This window comes from Eschrichtius robustus, chromosome 15 (assembly GCF_028021215.1).
Source record: "Eschrichtius robustus isolate mEscRob2 chromosome 15, mEscRob2.pri, whole genome shotgun sequence".
Lineage (NCBI taxonomy): Eukaryota > Metazoa > Chordata > Mammalia > Artiodactyla > Eschrichtiidae > Eschrichtius > Eschrichtius robustus.
Window position 1 is genome coordinate 21,837,529 of NC_090838.1, and position 26,659 is coordinate 21,864,187.

Below are 26,659 nucleotides of genomic sequence, written 5' to 3' on the forward strand. Positions count from 1 at the left end.
AGGAATGGACTGTCCTCTGATGGCCAAGCAGATGCAACAAATGAAACAGGCATAAGCCTGTCCTTGGACAGGTCCTGTTTGCTTCATTCACAAAGGAGAAAAATGAAAGGAGCAATCAAAAAGTGTACGTGGTGAAAATATAAAAAAAAAATCTGAATGGAAATAAGAAAATAAAGACGGTGGAAATACGTGGAATAAGTCTAGAGAAGGAAGAAGAAAATATGTGGCTAAGATAGTAGAGGGCTGTCTGAATAAGCAAAAAGGCTGTTTACCACAGACCGCTCTGACTTTATAGGCGACCTCGTGGGCAGCAAAAACAGTTTGAAAAAAAGACTACTGATAAGCTATGCAGTGTTTAGCTATTTCCTATTAGGTATTAGCACTGGATTCCCAAGGACTTGGACCAAAAATGAAGCAAGTTAAAAAAAAATTGACATCTGATACCAGCATATATTTACTTGTGAGTCTATTCAAGCACAGCTTTGAGGCTTAACATCTCCATCTTCATAATATCTCTGCAAGGTAGGTCAAGCAGTATGATTCTTCTTAGTTGTGCAAGAGAAACAGCTCTAGAGAAGCTAAGTCACTTGTCTAGTCACACAGTAGATGTCAGGGACAGTGCTTTGGTCTCCGGATTACCATCCCAGTGTCATGATGTCTGTGAAAGGTAGCTTGGTTGTTGTGGAAAACTACAAAAACTGGATGCAAAAGGAAAAAGCAGACTGACTTATTTGGTTAAATCCAGTTCCACTGATATCAGGAAAACCCACTGTGTTTAAGAATAAAAGTCAAATCACTGTTTATGGAAACGAATTAGAATACATCAAGGTTTTCTGTTGGGTCTTGTAGGTCTGGAGAGCAACTCTCCCTCTTTGCCTTATATTTTCCTCATCCTCTTTTTACAGCGCTGGTTGAAAACGGGGGAGGACCCCATGAGGCTGTCAGTGGAGTGGGAGCCGTAGCTGCTGTCTGAGTCATCAGGGCTCTGGGGGATCCCAGCTTCACTCATGCCTGACATGGGCTCCTCGAACACATCGCTGCCCAGCACGCCATGCCCAGAGACGTTGCCTTCTTCACTCTCTTGCGGCTCCATTTTCACGTGGGCCAAGTTCCAAAGAGGGGAAGCATTTACTTCTGTACCTGGGAATGGAAGAAGAACGTAGAACTAACTAGCAGTAAGAAAGGCTGGAACAGGGCTTCCCTGGTGGCACAGTGGTTAAGAATCCGCCTGCCAGTGCAGGGGACACGGGTTCGAACCCTGGTCCGGGAAGATCCCACATGCCACAGAGCAACTGAGCCTGTGCGCCACAACTACTGAGCCTGTGCTCTAGAGCCCATGCTCCGCAACAAGAGAAGCCACCACAACGAGAAGCCCGCGCACCACAACGAAGAGTAGCCCCCCACTCGCCGCAACTAAAGAAAGCCTGCGCGCAGCAACGAAGACCCAATGCAGCCAAAAATAAATAAATAAATAAATAAAATTTGTTTTAAAAAATCTATTAAAAAAAAAAAAAAAAGGCTGGAACAAAGTAGGAGGCATGCACCACCCAGGGCTGACTGATGACCTTTGAGAGCAGTTTTCACTCTGATTCTCTACTTGGCTGGAGAATCTGGTTGTTATTCTCTGCTCAAACAGTTACCAACTCTAAATATCTTCTTTTCCACTTCCTCACCCTCCTTTACCCCACCTCATCCACCTCCATTTTCCCTAAACCAGGGAAGTAAAGCTGCACATGGAAAGATTCATGGTTCAAAGGCAGGCACAACCATGGACTCTTGGTCAGGTGTTACATTGGCCCGTCCTTTCATGGGGCTGTCTTGTTTTCCTGCCTTGTGTTTGGGTCCCTGGTCCTCACTCACATTATGAAAAGTTAATGACCAGTACGAAATGCTGGCAGCTGTTCCCAGACTGCTGAAAAGAGACATGACCCCTACATCTGCAACAATTTCTTTTTGGCTCTCCTGCCTCTGTGTCTTCTAGCAACACTGTTCTGTGGTTATTACGTCTTCCATGGTGAAAGACTCTCTGCCCAATACTTTAAAAAATGCGGCCTACTTCTGTTTAGGCTACACTGGAGGACTGGCTATTTGCATCATTTGTGCATTGATTACACGACAATTTATATTTGTAAAGAACTGAGTGTCTAGACTAATTTGCAATCTAACTGACTTAGGGATCAAGTCATCTGGTTCTGAAGGTAATCACAGGGTCTATCTGGAAGAAGAGGCCAGCTGCCTGTAACTGGGTTGCCCTATTTCAATTCCTTTCAGTTCCAACTCGTTGGGGGGTACTTTAGCAAGGAACCCCAACTATTCAAACATCCCTGAGCAATTAACATTACTCCATCTGTCTGGAAGTTGCCTTAATCAATTCAGTACAAGAATCAGGAAAGACCAGAATACAGAGAACAGGAGGCCATCTGCCCACCCAGCTGGGTCAGCTGAATTAACTCTGGTAATCACTTATTGCATCTACATCCTAACGAGAAATAATTTTAAAGAATGTCCGTAAAGCTCTGCTAGTCCTTTCTTCCTTAATTACAAAGAGAATGTTGGTATCTGTAGATCAGTGAAGCTGTATTTGTTTTCAGACTTTCCATTCTCCTGCCCATCCCCACTTTTGTTCTACCATCTCCAGAGTTTGAGTCCAAAACGCCAGAAGTACTGAGATTGGCAGATCTCCCAGAATCAAAATGGGTAAGTTGTTTTCTCTTACTTGAAGCCTGTGGTGAAGCCTCGACCTCCAGGTTAGATGGGAAGCGTTCACTCTGAGCCCCAAGGACTCCCATGGGCAGTGACTGGTCTCCAGAAGCAAGGTCAGCCTCCAGTTCCTCACTGACAGGGAAGGTGATGTCGCTCACAGGTTCCTCCTTGATCTTTACAGGCTTAGTGTCCTCTGTGGCCTTCTCAGGATTGACAATCCTTTCATACTCTTCAGAGAGCTGCTTACTAATCTGTTGGCAAGCAAGAGTCAGTTTTCCAAGTTAAAAGCAAGTTGGATAGTCAGCTTGTGGCATCCCATGGAAAAGCTAACAGAATATGAATATGCATAAAGCATCACTGCCAAAGGAAGGAATGTGAGTTTGAAATTCGTGAATGACAGAGACATGTAAAGAATATCTGTTTAGCAGAGAATGTGCATGTCATTAATTAAAAGGTGCATAAAGGTGAAAAATATTTAGGCTGTATTATTATATCAGAACTGGGACAAAAGATCACATTTTTAGCTATAAAAACTAACATTTGACATAGGTACCACAGGTGGATAATGAACACTGCAGGAAATCTGGATCGCTTAGCAAAGACGATTGGGTGTTAAGAATTCCTTACCATATTTTAGATTTGGGGAAACCGAAACAGTGAACAAAACGCCTCAGGGTTTCAACAAGGGTTGAAGAGCTCAGATATTTCTGTTTCTAACCAAAAATGGTGTCTCCCTCACCACACTGCACCCTTGGGCAGCATCACCTCACTCTGTTTTGTTTCTTCCTCACAGCACTTAACGCCATCTGAAATTATTTTGATCATTATTTGTTTACTTGTTTTTGTTTCCCTTTCAACAAGAGTGCAAGCTCAAGGAACTTGTTAACTGCTGAATCCCATAGTGCCTGACTCACAATAGGCACTCAATAAATATTCGTTGAATAAGAGCAGGCTAACCACATGCTATAATTTCACTGACTTAAGGAGACCCCTGAGTCTGGCCAGGTCAGTGATGAGGCCAGTGGAACACAGTCAGGGCCGAGAGGAAAGCAGGATAAGTCTGCTCTGTTCCAAGACCCTGTGCTCTGCACCCTAGAGCAAGTGTTAGGGATCCTGCTGGACACCCCTAGATTACACATCTTTACCCACTTCTCCTCAGGGTCCTCTCACCTGCAGCATGTAACTGTGATAGTCCTTGATGCGGTGCTGCCAGAACTTCTGGAGGGAGAGCACGCTGCCAATGCCCACTTCATGGAAAACCTGCTCCATCACGTCGGGGAAGGGAGTCTGCCCCAGCCGGGCCTCCTGATCCACAGCAAAGCGCAGCAACTTGGTGAACTTAAGACAATACTCGTGTGCCACATCAGTTAGGGTCTCCAGGACACTTTCGTTAGCACACTCAAAGCCTGCGTGGGCTAGGATTGTGGCCACTGCCTGGTAGAGGAGCTGCCGGCAGGAGTGCCAGCTGAGTTCAGTCACAGGTTCCCCTTTCCCACTGAAAGTGGAGACATGCTAGTGTTATTAGTGCTCTTGCAAAGGGGTGACCTGTCCTGTCTCCCTAGGCGGTTTACAACCCCAATCAAACCACCGGCTCAGCTTTCCAGGGGAATTCTAGGCAGGTTACATAGCCCAGTGTCATCTTGTTGCTGTCAGGGCATGTCTCAACAACCCACAGTCATATCCCTGAGCTGCTCCAATTACATAAAGTTTGAACAGGCAATAGATGCCTGTGGTAAACAGTATAAAAGGGTATCTAGTGAAAAGGAAGTTTCCTTCTCCTTATATCAACTGCTGGATTTTGATCACTTTTAGGATCTGATTAATTCTAAGAGTACAGCTCAGATACTGCTCAGTGGTGCTCTATTTCACCAGAACATAGGTTCCTCACATGCTGGGCAATATATGGACTTCTAGAAATTCACAGTCCCAATTAGGAGATTCTTATTTAACTACAACAGACCATTTGTAAAGCTGGGAAAGGAACTCAATTTTATAAAAGCAATTTAGAACATATATAGCTTACAAAGCATTTTTATCCTGTTTTATTCTGTGAAGTGGGTAGGGGTCCATATTTCTTCACATTCCTATCTGGCAGGTGAAGAAACTGAAGTTCAGAGGGGCTGACTTGCCAAAAGATTTTTGGTATTATTAAGTGATAGAGCTTCTGCCTTTAGATCCCATGTTCTTAATAATACACTGTTTTGCACCTAATCACTATGACAAAGATCCTAATCTTTCCAAAACAAAACAAAAAACCTCAAAAAACTGTCCGGTCTCCTAAAAATAACTTTTAATGAGCTCCTAATAATTTACCTGCTCTCCTGAAATTTCCTAGCTTTTGCCTCCCTCTGACAAAGTAAATAGATAAAAATAAGATAGGGTACAGAAAATTACTTTTCCCCGGTCCATACTTGACATGCGCCACCCTGTGCTTGCTGTACAGAGTGCCTGAGGAGCTGCACACCCATGCTGCTGTGACCTGCTCAGTAGCAACTACTGTAATTCACATAATAATTGGAACATAAGAAAACCAACTGCCTAATAACTTTTCATTCACTGTTTGCATCATCATTTCCCATGGCCAGTCTCTCTGGACCAAAAGCTAAAGGCTTCAGAAGTGCCTAATAAACAGAGCTAAATCAGTATTGCTTTGCTTAATATGTGGACCCATTTCAAAGGAAAATAATTCTTCCCGTACCCCCATAGCTGATGCAAATTATTTTTGTACACAGTTTCTTAAATATGTATAAAACAAACTACGTTTAAACTTCTGATGTTCAAGGAATCTTCCTAACAATTAAAATTAGAAAATTGACACGAAACTACAAATTCTAAATAATAGCATCAATTTAATATGAAGGACAATATTATTTTGTTAAAGGTAAATTGCTCTCAAAATGTAAACTTGGTACTGATTCCCACAGAGTAAGTGTGTTGAAGTTGGGCACATCTATACTAACACGGGGCAAGCATGTAATGACACAGTTCTCCCTCCCTTTTTCACTATTCCAATGTCTTCAGAGCCTTCGATTAGACAATACACCACGACATTTTCTGGCCTTCATCTGGCCCAACTGCAAGCCTTACTTAATAAGTCTATTTCTGTTCTTTTCTCATTAGTTTGGGACAATTAAAATAGTAGCAACTATTATCATCAATAGGCAGATGCACTAAGTGATATACAGTATTACTTATGTAGTATTTTTGCCAAACATTTCATTTGAATCTAATCTTGAGGAAATAATCAGCAAATCCATTCTGATTTGGGACAGCCTACAAGACAAGTGACCTAAACTCTTAAAAAAGATTAATATCATGTATTATAAAAGGGGGAAGCTATTCTGGCTTAAAAGACACTAAAGAGGCAGAGAAAGACAAATACTGTATGATATCATTTTTATGTGGAATCTAAAACAAACTAGTGAATATAACAAAAAAGAAATAGACTCACAGATATAGAGAACAAACTAGTGGTTACCAGGGGGGAGAGGGAAGGGGCGTGAGGCAAGATAGGAGAAGGGGATGAAGAGAAGATAGGAGAAGGGGATGAAGAGGTACAAACTACTATGTATCAAATAAATAAGCTACAAGGATATACTGTACAGCACAGAGAATATAGCCAATATTTTATAATAACTTTAAAAGGAGTATAATCTTTAAAAATATTGAATCATGATGTTGTACACCTGAAACTAATATAGTACTGTAAATCAACTATACCTCAAAAAAAAAAAAGAAAAAAAAGACACTAAAGAGGTATAACAACCAAATGCAATGCGTGAATCTTTGTTAGGTCCAGGATTGCGGACAAACGTACCTACAAAAGATATTTTGGAGACAACTGGAGAAATCTGAATACAGACATATTAAATGATAGTATTTAATTAGTGTTCATTTACTTTGATGTGATAATGGTTATTGGGATTGTGTAGGAAATTTCCTTATTCTTAGGATAAGGTGAAGAATTTAGGGGTGAAAGAATGCTGAAGAATATAGGGGTGATATATTGCAATGTCTGCAACTTTAAAATATTTGGCAAAAAAAGTCTTATGTGTATGTGTATATGTGTACATATATGTTTGTATATTTGTGTGTAAATGTGTATATACACACTTACACATACGTGAGAGAAAGTAAATGTGGCAAAATGTTAACAATTGGTGAATCCAGGTGAAGTGTATTTGGGCGTGTGTTGTACTATTATTTAAATTTTTCTATAGGTCTGACAAAGTTCAAAATGAAAAGGAAAAAGTAATTATTTGGCACCAAATGCAAACTTTCACACTGAAACCTAGTAGTAGCACTAGGTTATAAGGCAGTCATTCAGAGGATCTGGAGCAGGGCTTCTCAAATTGAAATATACTTATGAATATTCTGGAGGTCTTGTTAAAATGAAAATTCTGATTCAGCAGGTCTGGGTGGGTCTGAGACTCTGCATTTCTAACAAGCTCCCAGGTGATGCTGATGTTGCTGATCTTGGACCAGATTTTGAGTACCAAGTATCAAGAACATTTTTCTATTATTATTTCTTAAACTATGTTATCAAAATGAAAATACACAATTAAAAATTCTTGTATAGAACTTGGAGAGTCCTAATAGTAGGAGAATAAGTCCATGAATCTCATTTTGAGGACACTGAGCTAAACCCATATTACACCTTTTAATTAAACAGAAGGACTAGACTCTGAGGACTACGAGGCCATGGCCTATTTTACAAACTAGTGCAGTACCTTGCTCCTAGTAAAGTGCTTGGCACATATTAGGCACTCAATAAATATTTGTTGCATCAGAAAATAAAAAAATAACAGACTCTGGATTCGGAAGATCAGGGTTCAAGTCTTAGACTTCCCACTAATTACCTGAGCAACTTTGGCCAAGGCAATTACTCTCATCCTCAGTTTCCTCATGGAAATGTGATTACCTGCTTAACAGCGTTGTTGGGAAGATTTTTTGAGAAAAGTAAGATATAGCAAAGCCTTGCCTTACCGATAAAAGTCACTCTCTGGGTCACTGTGCCGGATGTGGAATGGTGCGCTGGGATTCTTACAATCTAAAGGAAGGAGGTCATCAGGAAGAGGAGGTGACCCAGGGCAGGACGGAAGAGGCTCACTCTCTTCAGTCTTTACACCTTCTGTCTGTTGCTGATTCTGGGCCTGAGCTGTGGCAATGAGGTTACGCAGACGTCGGTTGTGCTGGATCAGCTGAATGGTATGGATGGTGAGGCTGCATGGCTCTGAGGGGATGTCCAGCATAGTGGGGGGCTTGGGCTTGTTGGCTGAGGGCTGGTGCAGGGGTGGGTCATGGACTTCTACCAGTCGGAACTCCCGAGGGAGCAAGTCAAAGGAACTTCTGTTGGTCTGGCTTGATGAGACTGGTATCTCTCCCCAGTATCTCAACATTTTGGAATAAGAAAGGAAGAGCTTTCAAGTTAAATGTAGATGATATCCTAAAAGTAGTGTTTTAAAATCTCTAGCAACTGCAGGGTATGGGCTTCTGTAGTGAAAAATGTGAAGTCTAGCCAGTTATTTACATAAAAAGTAGGCAGTTCAAGACCACTTAGAAAAATGTCAGTGTCAGCAACACTGTAGGACCAAGGATGTTCTCCCTGAAGAAATTAAGAGAAATACAACTGTTAGATGCCAGTCATCACAATCACACACTAGGACAATTCCTACTGGACTGAACCACAAGGTAGAGTCTGGGTCATCAGTAGATTAATAGCTGCAAGAGTATCTGGGGCTATAGTGTCCATATTTTCCATCTCACCCTACTAACTCATTACCAGAACTGCCATCATAACCAGTCCTGAACGATTTGCAAGGCAAGATGCTTAAATGAGACCTGGAATACTTCTCAGAGTATCTTGACACATCTGTCCTGGATCAGTAGGAGAAAAGGGCAGAGAGTTAAAGATAGGAAAAGGTGGTTCTTTTTTTTTTTTTGGCAGTGCCATGCAGCTTGTGGGATCTTAGTTCCCCCGACCAGGGATAGAACCCAGGCCTGGGCAGTGAAAGTGCCAAGTCCTAACCATTGGACCACCAGGGAATTCCCGAGGTGGTTCTTAATTTGTGAATGCCAGGCATGGGAACCTTTAACTGGTCCTGGTGGAAAAATTTATGAACCACTAATCTAAACGGTCTTAGGCATTCAACTTCTGATGTATACAGAGAAGAATCTGAGATATCTGCTGTCTCCTAACGAATATCCCTTCCTTCAGTCTCTCCTTATATCTAATCTACTCTCTACAGTAATGCTAGACTTAATATTTTAAACTCATTGCCTATTGGAAAAAAGTCAGTCAAAATTTTTTTGGTTTACCATTCAACAACGTTTACAGTCTGGCTTCAACTCACCCTTCCAGATTCATTGCCCATATGTCTCTTCAAATTCAGCAAACATTTACCGAATGCCAGGTATCATGCGAAGAGATAAAGACTAATGCAAGATCCTTGCCCTGAAGTGAGGGAGAAAAACATAAAAAGGACATTTCAATATTAAAGTGTGTGGTAAGAGCTGTTCTAGAGACACAGACCTGGTGCAGGAGAAAACACAAAGGAGGAACTTCCTGGAGAAAATGACCACCTTAGATCTACCAGTATCAGACTACTCAGGGTGAGAATGCCATGCATTTTCACAGCTTAAAGATGTGATCTCTGCCAGAAATGCCCTGACACCCACCACATCCCTGGCAGACTTGTATTCATTCTTAAGTATGGCTTAAGTCACCACCCTCTATCACCTCCCCAGTACATCTCCCTTCATTATATTCTCACAGCACTTTGCATGTCTCCATCACAGCATTTATCCCTATATTTAAACTAGTACTTATCTCAATTTTATTCTTCCATCTATCTCTCACAACTGTGATCTTAGTACAGTGAGTGCCTACTACATGCCGGGCTTTGCCTTTACTGTTAATTCAATTCTCCCAAACTCTCTATGAAGTAGATACTATTATTACCGCACTTTTCAGATGTGGAAGCTGACGCTTACTGTCTTGCCTAATGTCAGAAATGGCTGAGAGGGAAAATCAACACGGCCAGGCTCCAGGGCCTGCACTCTTAACAACTACACTATGCTGCCTCATTAATCGGTTTCGGAAAGAATAAAAGAACGAACGAATAAATGAATGAACAAAGTGACAACAAAAATCGCCCTCTCCCCTAGCTTCACCAAAAGGAGCACGAAGGACAGACACCAAGCACAAGCAATGCCCAAGTCCCTAGGGGGGCTCCTCCGTCACCGTCAGCAGGCGCAGGCGCCAATCACAGGGTCCTGGGGTCGCCTAATGCTGAGGCAGCCCGGACACAGGGACATCTGGACCTGGACCGAGGCAAGGAGGCTCCACTATGGACTGCCACGTCGCAGGCGCGGGGCTGGGCGGCTGTACGACTCCGAGAGGCCTGAGACAAGGGTCGCGTCAGGCCCGGAAGCCTGGTGTGTTGATTAGTGATTCAAGGCTGCCGGAAGCGCTTCTTCTCAATCAGGCGCTGCCACAGGAAGTCGTTATAACCCAGTTGCAACCTCTAAAGATGTCCCCATTCCGACAGTACCCGCACCGCCTTTTTGCTTTCCTCTTCTTATAAATTCCCAGGATACTCACTTCTTCACAACGCTCTAGGTCGTGAAGGAGCAACTCCACCGTCGCTGCCAGAGAAGCCGCTGGGGGCTGGGGAGAGGGAGGCGTGGAGAGGAATGTAGAGACCGAGGGGCTGAGGTTTCCCAGGGACGGATTTCGAGGCTGCACGCGCTTGACGATGGCCGCTAGTCCCTCTCAGTCCGAGCCGCTGGCCTCGCAGGAACTCAATGGCGACTTCAAGAAGCCAGGCCTGCCCTTGCCCCCGGCGGTGCGGGGCAAAGCCCCGGCCACCAATCCTTCAAACCCTGAGGAGGTAAAGAAGGAAAGGCCCGGGCCGGGCCGCCAGGGGAAGGAGCCGCTGTGGGGGCCCACGGCGCTGCCGGACTCCGTTTCCGCGGAGCCTGAAGTCCCGCCAGCCCTGCTGGACAGCGTGGAGACTAGGGGCCCAGCGGAGGAGCAGCCGCGGCCCCCCACAGCGGCTCCTTCCCCTGGCGGCCCGGCCCGGGCTCCCCCTTACCGAGAGCCTCCGTGGGGCGGCCCCGCCACGGCCCCCTACAGCCTAGAGACGCTGAAGGGCGGCACCATCCTTGGCACCCGGAGTTTGAAAGGGATGAGTTGCTGTCTTTTCGGGAGGCTCGCTAGCTGCGACGTGTGCCTGGAGCATCCTTCGGTGTCTCGCTACCACGCTGTGCTGCAGCACAGGGTGTCCGGTCCCGAGGCAGAATGCGACGGCCACGGGCCTGGCTTCTACCTCTACGATTTGGGAAGCACCCACGGCACTTTTCTTAACAAAACCCGCATCCCCCCCCGCACCTATTGTCGGGTCCACGTCGGGCATGTTCTTCGCTTTGGAGGCAGCACTCGGCTCTTTATTTTTCAGGTAAGTAGAAAAACCTAGAATTGCAGTCTATGGCGTGCACCCGGCTGCGTTCCTGAGCTCGTTAAGTTTTCACTAAGGAAGGAGATTGTCTCAGTCAGCGATTACAAAAGTGGAGGAATCTGGCCCCTCTTCTCCAGACCTCTGTACACATTGCCATATTTCTGAAAGTGACTTCAACAGTCAACTGTAAAAGAATTCTTTTGCTTGATCCATCAGGGGCCAGAGGAAGACCGAGAGGCAGAATCTGAGTTGACAGTAACGCAATTAAAGGAATTGCGCAAGCAGCAACAAATGATGTTGGAGAAGAAGATGCTGGGAGAAGACTCAGATGAAGAAGAGGAAACGGATACAGCTGAAAGAAAGAGAAATACTAGTAGTCAAGATGATGAAATGGGCTGCACCTGGGGAATGGGTAAGGAATCAAAATTGCTGCCAGAGGTTAATATTTTAAATTCATTTCTACTAGTACCCTTAAATGTTTTTTGGTTTTTTTTTGTTTGGGTTTTTTTGTTTTTCTTTTTATCATACAGCTTTCATGACTTTGAGATAGGACAAATACAGTTTGCACATTAGGTTACCAAAACTCAGATTTATTAACTTTTCTGATGCCAAAAAATTGAATTATGGGCACTATTGATTTCTTTTAATGTGCTTTACAGTGCACTCCTTTGTTCAAAAGTTCCTCAGCATATAGTTTATTATTTTTAACCATTAAAATTTATTTAATTAACTACTGATTATTGCTAAAGGGGGTGAAACTACATTCAATCAAATAAAACGGAATGTTATTCAATATAGGAGTTCTTTTGAATTTTTCATACTTTGTGTAAATACCCTGAAATGTGAAAATATCTAATCAGAGGAATAAATTGAATTTTCCATAACACCAGACATTTTGGAGGATGGGTATTCAGGAGCTAGGATTTTGAAAAGCTAGAAGATGGCCTTACTATGTTGTTGGGACGACAGATAAATCTTATGAAATTACTTGTGGTAAGTGCCAAACAAAAGCTAGAAACCATTAGTATGCTAGGGTAAGGGTTCAGAGAAGGGGGCAGTCACTGAGGACCTAGACCTGCACTATCCAGTATGGTAGTCATCAGCCACACTGGGAACTTACAGTGTGGCTAGTCCAAATTGACATGTGCTGTAAATGTAAAATACACACTGGGTTTCAAAGACTTAGTGTGAAAAAAGAATGTAAAATGTTCATAATATTTTTATGTAGATTCCTTGATAATAATTTCACCTGTTTCTCTTTTTTGATGTGGCTACTAGAAAATGTAAATTGCATATATGGCTTTCATTATATTTCTGTTGGGCAGCACTGACAGATCGTTGGGACAGTTTATAAGTTTATAAACAGAAGGGTTTTGAGCTGGGACTTGAAGGAAAGGAAAAGAAGCCCTTAAGAAGCTGAGCATTGGGGTGGTATTTGGGGCAGGGATTGATGATTTTAAGGGAGTACTAAGTAGAGCAGTCTGTTGGTGGATATGATAAGTATTGGGAAATTATATTGAAGACAAAGTATTAGACCTGGGTGTGAGAGAGTGAGAATGCCGGGCTGAGGAACTTCTTTTTTTTTTTTTTTTTACATAGAGAATGTGGTAGGTAATTTTGCTTTTAAAATATCAATACATATAGTGATGGAGAACAAAAATAAGATGCCATGAAAACAAGTTTTAACTTGTCACACAATTTAGAAAACCTGAAGATGTTCATACAGATGGTCTTGTGGTTGTCCTCCTCCCCCCCGCCCCCCACCTTTCTTTTCATCACTGATAACTGTATCTTTATCCAGCCTGAAGGGATAATGGGTGTCATTCAGATAGTCTCTTATGTCTGATTGTCTTTTCTTTCTTTCCCGTATCCTGTAGGAGAAGATGCTGTAGAGGATGAGGCTGAAGAGAACCCTATTGTCTTAGAGTTTCAGCAGGAAAGAGAGGCCTTTTATATAAAGGATCCAAAAAAGGCTCTCCAAGGTTTTTTTGACCGGGAAGGTATGTAAACAGATTCTGACACTGCCAGTATAATGTATCCACAACAGGGTGGTTTTCCAGATCTTCAGGTACTTAGAAATGCTGTAATTTATCTGCTCTCCTCCTTGTTCATTTCTTGCCTGTGTGGTCAGTTGCTTCAGGTTTATTTTGAAAATAGTAAGAATTTTGTTATTTTTTCACATCTTGGAAAAAAGGAAGTACTTTTGCCTGACTTCATCCGATTCTTGTCAAAAGATCCAGGACTGGGGTGGTGGGGGGATTGACCCAACTTCTTGTCATTTTTTTGTTTCTTATTCACCTGATCTTTTGTAATTCTTAACATGGATTTTCACTTTGTATGATTTAAAGAATGTTTCCGCAGAGAATAGTTTCAGTAGAAATGCTTTGAGAGAACATCTATGTGTATGTGTGCGCATGTGTATGAGTGTAAATATATATATGAACTGCTTGCATTCTGCACTTAATATTTATGCTTCTAAAAACTAGGCAACCGTGATAAATTAACACTAAGTCTACAACTTAAAGCTCCTATATAGGGGACAAACCTGTGTATGGAGAGTTATTTTGATTTGAGTTTGGGCTTTTCTCTGCCTCAAGCTCATTCTAATTTTATTATCAGATAATAATTCCTAGGAATAGGAAGTGAAATGCTTTGAAATTTAGTATTCAATGTGGTATGAGAACTTTATATTCTTACTTAACCTTTGCTGTCTTTTCCCTTTGTATCAACTAGTAACTTTAAGATGCTATTAAAATTGTTTTGTCTTTCTTCCTCCCACAGGAGAAGAATTAGAATATGAATTTGATGAACAGGGTCATAGCACTTGGCTTTGCAGGGTGAGGTATGTTCTTTTCTCATTAACATCCATTTCTGGAAAGTGGTCAATTTCAGGTTTAATTTATGGGTACAGACAACAACCCAAAGAGCAACTTTAATCTTAATTTTAGCCTATTCCTGAATTTGGACCTTGATAGTTTAGTAACACGTTGGGGTTAGGGTGGGATGAGTAAAAGGTGGAAGGAAAAGATTTGAAGTCCAACCTTGGCAAGATAGAACAAAATGAACTGAGAGATTAAAAAGCCATCTCAAAAACTATGACTGTTATCATAAAATATTAATTTTTTTCATGAGAATTGGAGCTTAGTGCTCTGCTATAATTCCCCCCAAACCAATGCAGATTACCTGTGGATGATTCAACTGGAAAACAGCTAGTGGCTGAGGCTATTCACTCAGGAAAGAAAAAAGAGGCAATGATCCAGTGCTCACTGGAAGCTTGTCGAATCCTTGACACTTTGGGATTGCTGCGGCAGGAGGCAGGTGAGTACGTGGGAACGCTTTTCTTTAAAAAAAAACAACAGAAAAAAGAAGGAAAGAAGGAAGGGAGATTTAACACATAAGGTTACAAAACCTCTTTTGAGGGGGAAAATGCAAATTGTACGGAATTCTATGAAGTGAAAAGAAAAAATTCCCTCTCTCCATACCCAAAGGTAACCATTGTTTACTTATATTCTCCCAGACATTTTCTGTAGATGTGTGTTCAGAAGTAGATCCTTTAACAAAAAAAAACCACGCATACACAAATGCATTTATGTTACTTATAATATTCTTTAGTGACATTTTAACATAAGAGTGTATCATGGACATTACCCATGTCATTGCATTAAATTTACCTTATTTTTTAAAAATCTGTCTGGGTATATAATTATTTTTTATTTATTCTTAAATTAATTTTATTGCAAAGTAACTTACATATAATTTAAAACTACCGAAGGCTTATATAACTAAATATACCTGTTCTTTGTCCTGCCCCTCCCCAGTCTTCATCCCTAGAAGGCTTTTTTTTTTTTTAATTTTATTTATTTATTTATTTATTTATGGCTGTGTTGGGTCTTCGTTTCTGTGCGAGGGCTTTCTCTGGTTGCGGCAAGTGGGGGCCACTCTTCATCGCGGTGCGTGGGCCTCTCACTATCGCGGCCTCTCTTGTTGCGGAGCACAGGCTCCACATGCGCAGGCTCAGCAATTGTGGCTCACGGGCCTAGTCGCTCCGCGGCATGTGGGATCTTCCCAGACCAGGGCTCGAACCCGTGTCCCCTGCATTGGCAGGCAGATTCTCAACCACTGTGCCACCAGGGAAGTCCCCTAGAAGGTTTTTAACTCTTTCAGTTATTTCTTCTGGCATTTAAAAATATCCATATTTCTAATCCAGTATCTTATAATAACTTGTAATGGAATATAACCTGCAAAAAACAAAACAAAACAAAAATGGAATCACTGTGCTGTACACCTGAAACTAATGCAGTATTATAAATCGCTATACTTCAATAAAAAAAGAATAAATGTTAAAAAAATTCATATTTTTAAAAAACACGAATATGCTATTATATTTTGAGTCATTTAAACATTATCTATTGATTTAAGTTAGTATTTGATATTTACATGGTTACGTTTATGCAAATATTAGTCACAACTGAGCAGGGTTTTTTTTTTTGTTTTTCTAAAGTTAATAATTGTGTATGTGTTTCATGTGTTTGCTTTTTTTGGTACCTCTTACTCATTCTTCCCACACCTTTCAGTAGCCTTTCAGTATGTTTTTCCATATGGTCAATCACATTAAGTAATTTATCAGTTCTGACTCTTTTGGAGACATTTCTCCTGAAGAGGACTCTTCTCATTCTTTTAAGGATGACCACTCTCTAGGCCTGCTGCAGAACAGTCATTTGGGACTTCATTTGCTGTCTTCCTTGAGATTTCCTTTCTCATTCTCCAGGGATGGATTTTCTGTTTTGTGATTCTCAGATTCTCATATTTCTTGGTTTATTCCCTTGTTTTACTGGAGCACATCTTTCTGTAGTTTTGGCAGGATAGAAAGCTGGTGCAACGATAGGGGGCACGGATATAATCTTCAATGGAGTTCACATCTTCCATTTTTCTTGGTCTACTGTTGTTTTGGTGGACATCCTCTAGTGGATTACTAAAAAAGGATATATAGCAAGTCAACTTTATTAAACCCTCCACTCTGAAAATATAATTGTTCTAGCTTTACTTTTGGTTAATAGTTTGGCTGGGAATAGAATTCTAAATTGGAAGTAATTTTCCTTCACAACTTTGAGGGCATTGCTCTTACCTGACATCCAGTGTTGCTATCAAAATCCTAAACTATTCATGTTCCTGATCTCTAGTATGTCATCTTTTTTTCCCCCTCTCACTAGAAGTTTGTAAGTTTCCCTTTGTTCTCAAGGCTCTGAAACTTAACTGTGATGTACCTTTCTGTGGGTATATTTTCATCCATTTCCCTTGGGTACTTGTTGGGTCCATTTGATCTGGAAATCAGTTTAGGAACATTTCTGGAATTGTGCCATTCCATCATTTCATCCCTCTGTTTTCTCTGTTCTCTGGAATTTTGTTATTTTAGATATTGAACCTCTTGGACCGATCATCTAAGTTTCTTATCTTTTTTTCCCTTCTCTTTTCTATTTGTGTTTTTTGTTCTTTCTGGGATATTTCAGCAACTTTATCTTTCTGTCTTAATTTTGCTATCAAGATTTTAATTTCCAAAGCTCACTTTTGTTCTTTGAATATTCATTTTTAAAACATAATATCCTGTTGTTGTTCATGGATTATTAATGTCTCATCTCTGCTAATCTGTTTTCTCCAGGTTGTTTTTTCTTTTTGTTTATTTGGTATCTATCGTGCATGGCAGAGGTTTTTCTCAGATGTCATGTATTTCTTGGCTGTAGTTACTTATATAGGGACAAAAAATGTGGTTGGCAGCTTGGAATATATAGGTGGAGCTTGTTAAGTTTGAGGAACACTATACAATGATGTGGGTGGGCCTTTTGCTGGGGAACTCTCCATGTAAGTATCCTTAGATTTTCCTTCTTCTGCTGGCAAGATTCCCCAGAGAGTACTCTTCCAGTCTCCCGCATGAAGGGAGAGGACTGGCTGCCAGCGTTCCTAGAGCTGCGTGGTGGAGATGGCTGAGCGTGTTCTCAGCATTCAGCTCTTTTCAGGAGAGTACTGTTTTTTGAATGTAGTACCCATGCCCTCAATTGTACTAGTCAACCCATAGTTCAAAGACTTTCTGTCTTAAACTCTGTGTTTTTCCTGGGGGTGGGAAGGAGGTGAGTAGCCAGGGAGAAGGAGGATCTGTTTCTCAATCAGCTTTTACTCAGTCCTCTTTATTTTAGCACTACTATCCAGCCCCAGTTCCAGATCCTTTTGAGGATTCTGTAGTATAATCAGTGTGGTTCTCAGCTTTCCCCACTGTTGGTTTAGGATCCATTTTTTATTTTTTATTTCTGCTAAGTTAATTTCCACTTATCTGTCTGCTTTTTAAGTTCCAAAAATTTGGTGTTACTGTCCCCACGACTATTCTCCCTGTCTTTGTAGATTAGTGTCTTTAAAAAAAGATCTCTTTGCTGCAGTTTTAGTGGGGTATGGGGAGAGAACAAAATTAGATATGTGTGTTCAGTGTACCATCTTAACCTGGAAATTATCAGGTTTATATTAATAAGGACTGTTTTGGTTGCAAATAATAGAAACCTAATTCAAACTAGCTTAGGGGGAAGGGTTATTGGCTGCAGAAGCTGGGAAGAGTACCTCACAGGACTGAAGGAAGAACTGCATGAACCAGGACCTCAAGTTCTGGAAGCAGAACTTAGTGCTACAAAACCGGAACTCAGTATCATCAGGACACATACAACTTACATATGTGTATCTGTGAGTGAGTCTGTCTCATGAATGCATGGTTTTATTTTGCAGACAGATTCTTACCCCACGTGGAAAAGATGGATGCTTACAGCCCTGGATTTATATCTTCTCTCTTTAATAACCTCATTGGAAAGAGAGCCTCTTTTCCCCTGTATCTAAGTGTAACTATAAGGGAAAGATTCTCATTGATCTGGCTCTGGTCACATGACTACCCCTAATCCAGATGGAATGGGAGAGGAATTTTCTAGAGGAAAGGGGGTACTTTTACCAGAACAAGGGGAGTAAGATGACATAGGGTAGACAAAAAAGTAATAGCTACCATAGTCCCCTGGTTTTCATGGTTACAATGTTTCATTGATATGTATAGGATAAATTCGTTTAAGTAGAATCCTGGATTAATTGCGTCTTTAATGTTGACAGCTGTTGTAAGATTGACCATCAGAAAGATGGTGTCAATATGCATTCCAGCCAGCTGTTTGAGAGTCTATTTCCCCATATCCTTACCAAATTAGGCATTATTAATCTTTTTCTGTTTTTTTCTAGTCTAATAGGTGAGTGGTATCTCATTATTTTAGTTTGTGTTTTTTAATTATTAAAAAAAAGTTTAACATCTTTTCAAATGTTTGTTGGGCGTTTGTATTTCATTTTTTGTGAACTATTTTTATTACTTTTAAAATTTTCTTTTGGATTATTGGCACTTTCCTCATTTATCTTTTTCCTTTTTTGCTAATTGATTTTTGAGAGCTTTTGCTCATTAAATAAATTAACCCTTTGTTTTAACTTTTTTTTTATTGTGGTAAAATATACATAACATAAAATTTAGCATTCTAAGCATTTAAAAAAAATTTTTTTTTTAATTTATTTTTTGGCCGCACCACGCAGCGTGTAGGGTCTGAGTTCCCTAACCAGGGAGCGAACCTGTGCCCCCTGCAGTGGAAGCATGGAGTCTTAACCACTGGACCACCAGGGAAGTTCCTAAGCATTTTTAAGTATATAGTTCAGTGGCATTAAATATGTTCATGTTGTGCAACCATCACTATCGTCCATCTCAGAACTTTTTCGTCATCCCATTCTGAAGCCTTGTACCCATTAAACAGTAACTTCCTATTCTTCCTCCCCCCAGCCCCTGGTAACCAGTGTTCTACTTTCTGTGTCTCTGAATTTGACTATTTTAGGTACCTCATGTAAGTGGAATCATGCAATATGTGTCCTTTGGTGTCTGGCTCGTTTCACTTGTAATAATGTCTTCAAGGTTTAGCCCTCTGTTTTTATATGTAGTTTGGCAGCTTGTTGAATCCTCTCTTTTAATAACTGATGGTGATATTTTAAGCTGCTTGTCTACTTGCCTTATTTCTTTTTCTTTTTTTTAAACTGATTCATTATCATTTATTTTATCTACCTCTAGTATCTCGGAAAAGGAAAGCCAAGAACTGGGAAGATGAAGACTTTTATGATAGTGATGATGACACGTTTCTTGATCGGACTGGCCTGGTTGAAAAGAAGCGTCTGAACCGAATGAAGAAGGCTGGGAAGATTGATGAGAAGCCAGAGACCTTCGAATCATTGGCAAGTTTTATTTATAGAAGTAGCTGTGGTAGTTTAATTTTTTTAATAAAATAATGTGTTATTTAAATTTGTTTTATAATTATAATTTTTAAAGCAATAGCATTGAAATCTAGTACTGAAGTATAATTTTTGTGATCTGTAAATTTGATGGTAACAAACAACTAGTCTTATCCAAGTTGGAAAAAAGTTTGGCTTGTTGCTAGAGACTATATCTATCTCTAGGTGGGTAGTGATCCATTAATGAGCATTCTTTGGATATGATCTTACCCCCAGAAAAAGAAAGGAAAAAGTTCCAAATTGGGACATTCTGAGGTGAAATTGACTCTAGGCTTTTGGCAGCCAAGAATTGTGAAAGGAATTTTGAGGAGTGTAGTTTGGTAATACAGGCACACCTCAGAGGTACTGCAGGTTCAATTCCAGACCACTGCAATAAAATGAAAATTGTAATAAAGTGAGTCACACGAACTTTTTGGTTTCCCAGTGCATATAAAAGGTATGCTGTAGTCTATTAAGTGTGCAATAGCACTATCTCTAAAAAGACAATGTATATTTTAAATATACTTTATTGCTAAAAAATGTTAATCATCCTTCTGTCAATGCAGGGTTGTCACAAATCTCCAATTTGTAAAAATGCAATATCTGCAAGGTGCAAGTAAAGTAAAGCTCCATAAAATGAGCTATGCCTGTAGTCTTAAACAGTGTATCCTTCATGAAATGATCATAAGATGACCTGTATTTTCACTATATTAAGTAGTATTCAGAGCTTAAAACATTATCTAACATCTATCCTTTTGATTCATCAATGAAAACAAACGCCTTGAGTTCTTTCTTTTTTAAAATATTTATTTATTTATTTATTGGCTACGTTGGGTCTTAGTTGCGGCACGTGGGCTCTCTAGTTGCGGCACGCGGGCTCAGTTGCCCCGAGGCATGTGGGATCTTAGTTCCCCTACCAGGGGTCGAACTGGTGTCCCCTGCATTGCAAGATCGATTCTTTTTTTTTTTTTTTTTTAATTTATCTATTTATTTATTTATTTTTGGCTGTGTTGGGTCTTCGTTTCTGTGCGAGGGCTTTCTCTAGTTGCGGCGAGCGGGGGCCACTCTTCATCGCGGTGCGCGGGCCTCTCACTATCGCGGCCTCTCTTGTAGCGGAGCACAGGCTCCAGACGCGCAGGCTCAGTAGTTGTGGCTCACGGGCCCAGTTACTCCGCGGCATGTGGGATCTTCCCAGACCAGGGCTCGAACCCGTGTCCCCTGCATCGGCAGGCAGATTCTCAACCACTGCGCCACCAGGGAAGCCCCGCAAGATCGATTCTTAACCATTGGACCACCAGGGAAGTCCCTTGAGTTCTTTTGAGTAAAATAAAGTCTGTGTTCTGTACATTCCTTCTGTTTAATTCTTGATTCTTTAATTCAGATATTCATTCAACTAGATTTAAATAAACAAAGGAAAAATGTTAACCCCATGAGGAGCAGATTTCAATGGACTTCTGAATTAATCCTCTTAAAACTTGTCGCAATAATTAAAATAAGAGGAGGAAGAAAAGGAAAGCTACCACATTTTGAAAGAAGAAAAACATTTGCTAACCCTGTTAATTTGGGTGTTACAGGTTGCAAAGTTAAATGATGCTGAAAAGGAACTCTCTGAAATTTCTGAGAGACTGAAAGCCTCCGGCAAAGGTAAGGTAATGACTCATTAAACAAATATTTATTGAGCACCTACTGTATGTAGTGCACTTTGCTAGGTACTAAGGCTACACTGGTTACTAAGATTTACAGGATGTGGAGCCTTTCTAAGGAGCAGCATAGCATTTTAGAACTAGAAAGAACATTATAAATTATTTGGTTCAACCTCTTTATTTAATAGATGAGGGGAATGAAGCCCATTGAGGCAAAGTGACTTTCTAAGATCTCCCAGGTATAACCAGTTTCCTTAATTCCTAGTATCAGTAATGTCCTCTGTCCAGCTTTAAGTTAGTGACTTTCCTATGGAAACTTGGGCTGAATTTTAAAATATTTGGTGCCATCTTTCTAAACATGTATTATCCCTTTCTTGGACAGCTCTATCAGAGTCACCATCTCAGGACTCTTTAGATGCGTTCATGTCAGAAATGAAATCAGGGAATGCATTAGATGGTGTGTCCCGGAAGAAACTTCACCTGAGAACTTTTGAACTGAGAAAAGAACAGCAGAGACTTAAAGGGTTGATAAAAATTGTAAAGCCAGCAGAGATTCCAGAACTAAAAAAGTAAGTCTTAGTTATACTTGGAATTTTAAATAAGCATGTTCACAAAGATAACATTTTGAATTATATCTTTATTTTTTTAGGTAATCAGTATGGACTAGAAATAGACTATAAGAAACTCTTTAAAGCACAGAAGGCAGTGGCTTCATGGAGTAACTAAAAACCCAGTTTATTTGTGAAATTTAGACCACTACTGGATTTTTAAGGAAAACTATATTGATTCCTGTTTCATTGGAGGGCTGTAAATTTTTACTTAATACTTTTAGTGCAGAGTAAACTTCTTTAAAGAGCAACATGCACAAAAGGTTAATTTCCCTAATATATAAAGACCTATTCACCAGAGACAAATGGGCAAAGGATGTCAACTGAAAGGCCACTGAAAAAGAAATAACTCTTAACTATATAAACTCAACCTCACGCATAATAAGAGAAATACAAATACTACAATGTAATACCATTTTTATCTATGATTTTAAAACCACAGATGAAAAGATATGAGTACAGATGGTCATTTTAATGCCTATATCTGTCATTCTTAAGAACCAGTTGATAACTCTTCAATATATTTAAATACTTTTTTAAAGTGGAATCTCTTCCTTAAAAAGGGGAAAAAGCATAATCCCCTGAAGTTGATCTTATTGTTAACTTTGATTTTGGGGAAATTATTGGAAGAGATTAACCCAAATCCATTTGCAGACATCCAGAAGACTTTTGAGTAATTTGTAAACAGGATTTTAAGAATAATTTTTCCCAGACGTGGCTAGTATTTATGAGTGAGTGAGTGTGTGTGTGTGTGAGAGAGAGAGAGAGAGAGAGAGATCCAGTCTTTCAACTTGACAATATTTTAAAATTGTCTTCTATGTGGTGTCGACAAATTTTGAAAATGTTGAGTAGGTGCTTGTAGAGGTAAGCAACCCTCAATAAACACAATCCAGATGGGCATCTCAAAAAGCGGTACTACCTAGGTGCGTTCACTCACTTATGAAGGTAGTTAAATATAGAAGGTTTCTTGTTTTCTTTAGGTCCGTGCTGTTCAGTACAGCACCCAATAGTCACATGTGATATTAAAATTAAACAAAATTAAAAGTTCAGTTCTTCAGTCACGTTAGCCACATTTCAAGTGCTCAATAGCCACATGTGGCTAGTGGCTACTGTATTGGACAGTGCAGACAGAGAACATTTCCATCATTCCAGAAAGTTCTGTTGGACAGTGCTGCTTTAGGTTGTCAGTAAGCGTCTACTCAGCCCCTCACCCCCGTGTACAAAACCTGTAGCTTGATGCTGGGGGCATTGCATAGATGAGTATCTATCAATTGAGAGGCACCTCTGTTTACAAAAATGTAATGGCCAACCGTTTCTGGAGCTCTTGATCATCTGCACAGAAGATGTATCCCCAGATTACTAGCAGGTTTGTTCAAAGATTTATATGTAGTTTGGATATTTAATACAGTGATTCATAGATCAGTCTACGGAAGTCTATTTGCCGCAAATGATGTTTGAGTTACCTTACTGACAGTGAGGAGGTAGATTAGCACTAGAGTTAGACTTCCTGGGTTTCATTCTCAGCTCTGTCAATTAGTCTTTGGGAATTTTAAGGCAAGTTATGTAACTTCTTTGATCTTCACTTTCCTCATCTGTAAATTAGAATAATGATGTTGCAAAGATTAACTGAATAGCACTTAATAAAGTGCTGGCATATGTATTATCATTGTCGTAATTTTTACTATCATTGATATACTTAGCAACTATTTGTGACATCGTTTTTGTGGAGAGAAGGTAAAAACTCAGGAGCCATAGCCCAGGTTAGACAAATTAACAGTGAGTTTTAATTCCAGCTCTGTAATCCTTTAATTTGCTAAGTCAGCCCTGAGAGGTGTTCTGAGCTAGAAGACACACATCAGCTTCCTCCAGAGCCTCCCCTCCTGCTGTCTGTGTGTCTGTCTTGTTCCTCCTCCCTTTCTTACTTTGGATACTGGCCTTCAGATGCTGTGTATCTTCTCCCTCCTCTTCTCACTTGAGGGTTGAACTTCTAAACTTCCTACCTAAGTCCACCCCTGCTCCACCCACAAGCAACTCTTGATTGTGATCCCATCTTCTACTTTTTCTTCTCCTTTGGGAGGGTTTGCATGTCCTCCAGGCCAGCCAAGCTAGCTAGCTATTTATTTATTTATTTATTTATTTATTTATTTATTTATTTATTTATTTTTAGTTCTGATTTTTTATGTAGATTCTTTTTTTTTTTTTTCACACACACACACTGTATTTTATTTTTACAAGGGATAAATAGACTGACACCAAGCATTGTACATGGATGACCACAACAAAAGCAACAATGATTGCAATTACCAAACATGAAACACACTCATACTATGTCATAATATTGACATTCAGTCCAGTAATCCTCCACTGTAACAGCTCCTTTACTTTGCAGTGAAAATTGATTTGTATATTCTTTGCCTCTGAGTCCTTGTGGGATTTTTTTTTTTTTTAAATTCAGACAGAAAGTCACAAAAATTATACTCATCCTCATCAGTTCACTCAGTCCCATGTAATTAATTTTTTTTTTTCATCTTGATCTTTTGTTAGCACTTTTATGAGTTCATCAGTTTTTCATTAGAGTTCTGAAAATGCTTATTCATTCAGTTCAGCAGTACAGTCAGTTACCAGAAACCTGTACTTCTCAGAGTCTTTTCCATGAATTTCTTGAAGATGAAACCCTCTTACAGGAACATATTTGTAAAATCATCAGAGTACACCCAGAACTGTCTGTAAATGACAAAAGACTTAAAAATGACCACGGTTAAAGATTTGATGAAAGTTCATAATAATGCAGTTGACAAGAAAATTAGTTATTTCTGAGATATACATTTTAAAGTAATAACTAGGATTATTACTTATAACATTATACCAGAACATATAAGATTTTTAGAAATTTCATGTAATGTCTGAAACATTTATATTAACATATTTCCATACATATTTCCATACAAATACAAATACAAGATTTTTAGAAATTTCATGTAATGTCTGAAACATTTATATTAACATATTTCCATACAAATAACCCAATGAAAGTTTAGTATTAGTTGTTTTGTTTGTTTGTTTTTTTATACTGCAGGTTCTTATTAGGCATCAATTTTATACACATCAGTGTATACATGTCAATCCCAATCGCCCAATTCAGCACACCACCATCCCCACCTCACCGCAGTTTTCCCCCCTTGGTGTCCATATGTCCATTCTCTACATCTGTGTCTCAACTTCTGCCCTGCAAACTGGCTCATCTGTACCATTTTTCTAGGTTCCACATACATGCATTAATATACGATATTTGTTTTTCTCTTTCTGACTTACTTCACTCTGTATGACAGTCTCTAGATCCATCCACGTCTCAACAAATGACTCAATTTCATTCCTTTTTATGGCTGAGTAATATTCCATTGTATATATGTACCACAACTTCTTTATCCATTCGTCTGCTGATGGGCACTTAGGTTGCTTCCATGACCTGGCTATTGTAAATAGTGCTGCAATGAACATTCGGGTGCATGTGTCTTTTTGAATTACGGTTTTCTCTGGGTATATGCCCAGTAGTGGGATTGCTGGGTCATATGGTAATTCTATTTTTAGTTTTTTAAGGAACCTCCATATTGTTCTCCATAGTGGCTGTATCAATTTACATTCCCACCAACAGTGCAAGAGGGTTCCCTTTTCTCCACACCCTCTCCAGCATTTGTTGTTTGTAGATTTTCTGATGATGCCCATTCTAACAGGAGTGAGGTGATACCTCATTGTAGTTTTGATTTGCATTTCTCTAATAATTAGTGATGTTGAGCATCTTTTCATGTGCTTCGTGGCCGTCTGTATGTCTTCTTTGGAGAAATGTCTATTTAGGTCTTCTGCCCATTTTTGGATTGGGGTGTTTGTTTCTTTGATATTGAGCTGAATGAGCTGTTTATATATTTTGGAGATTAATCCTTTGTCCGTTGATTCATTTGCAAATATTTTCTCCCATTCTGAGGGTTGTCTTTTCGTCTTGTTTATGGTTTCCTTTGCTGTGCAAAAGCTTTGAAGTTTCATTAGGTCCCACTTGTTTATTTTTGTTTTTATTTCCATTACTCTAGGAGGTGGATCAAAAAAGATCTTGCTGTGATTTACGTCAAAGAGTGTTCTTCCTATGTTTTCCTCTAAGAGTTTTATAGTGTCCAGTCTTATATTTAGGTCTCTAATCCATTTTGAGTTTATTTTTGTGTATGGTGTTAGGGAGTATTCTAATTTCATTCTTTTACATGTAGCTGTCCAGTTTTCCCAGCACCACTTATTGAAGAGACTGTCTTTTCTCCATTGTATACCTTTGCCTCCTTTGTCATAGATTAGTTGACCATAGGTGCGTGGGTTAACCTCTGGGCTTTCTATCTTGTTCCATTGATCTATGTTTCTGTTTTTGTGCCAGTACCATATTGTCTTGATTACTGTAGCTTTGTAGTAGAGTCTGAAGTCAGGGAGTCTGATTCCTCCAGCTCCATTTTTTTGCCTCAAGACTGCTTTGGCTATTCGGGGTCTTTTGTGTCTCCATACAAATTTTAAGATGATTTGTTCTAGCTCCGTAAAAAATGCCATTGGTAATTTGATAGGGATTGCATTGAATCTGTAGATTGCTTTGGGTAGTATACTCATTTTCACAATGTTGATTCTTCCAATCCAAGAACATGGTATATCTCTCCATCTGTTGGTATCATCTTTAATTTCTTTCATCAGTGTCTTATAGTTTTCTGCATACAGGTCTTTTGTCTCCCTAGGTAGGTTTATTCCTAGGTATTTTATTCTTTTTGTTGCAGTGGTAAATGGAAGTGTTTCCATAATTTCTCTTTCAGATTTTTCATCATTAGTGTATAGGAATGCAAGAGATTTCTGTGCATTAATTTTGTATCCTGCAACTTTACCATAGTCATTAATTAGCTCTAGCAGTTTTCTG

General features: G+C 39.8%; 2 protein-coding genes across 3 annotated transcripts in view; one reads left to right on the top strand and one right to left on the bottom strand.

The window, feature by feature from the left end:
- Positions 1–430: 430 nt before the first annotated feature.
- On the bottom strand, positions 431–10,193 carry SUPT7L (SPT7 like, STAGA complex subunit gamma). Of its 2 annotated transcripts, none has more exons than XM_068564126.1 (6): positions 10,027–10,193; positions 9,057–9,157; positions 7,690–8,308; positions 3,874–4,198; positions 2,717–2,954; positions 431–1,140 (listed from the first exon to the last, which is right to left on the bottom strand). In XM_068564126.1, exons 3-6 carry the CDS (start codon positions 8,100–8,102, stop codon positions 878–880), a joined length of 1,239 nt encoding a protein of 412 aa, XP_068420227.1. In that variant the 5' UTR covers positions 8,103–8,308; positions 9,057–9,157; positions 10,027–10,193; the 3' UTR covers positions 431–877. The 2 variants fall into 2 exon arrangements, with proteins under 2 accessions (XP_068420227.1, XP_068420226.1); XM_068564125.1 differs by having other exon boundaries at positions 9,947–10,193.
- A 124-nt stretch (positions 10,194–10,317) lies between these two features.
- SLC4A1AP (solute carrier family 4 member 1 adaptor protein) overlaps positions 10,318–26,659 on the top strand; it is a 33,667-nt gene continuing 17,325 nt past the window's right edge. Inside the window, exons 1-8 of the mRNA XM_068564121.1 lie at positions 10,318–11,162; positions 11,379–11,574; positions 13,040–13,162; positions 13,944–14,004; positions 14,341–14,480; positions 19,279–19,439; positions 21,050–21,119; positions 21,501–21,687. Of these exons, the coding sequence (XP_068420222.1) occupies positions 10,461–11,162; positions 11,379–11,574; positions 13,040–13,162; positions 13,944–14,004; positions 14,341–14,480; positions 19,279–19,439; positions 21,050–21,119; positions 21,501–21,687 (1,640 nt within the window). The 5' untranslated portion in view covers positions 10,318–10,460. The remainder of the gene's footprint in view (positions 11,163–11,378; positions 11,575–13,039; positions 13,163–13,943; positions 14,005–14,340; positions 14,481–19,278; positions 19,440–21,049; positions 21,120–21,500; positions 21,688–26,659) is intronic.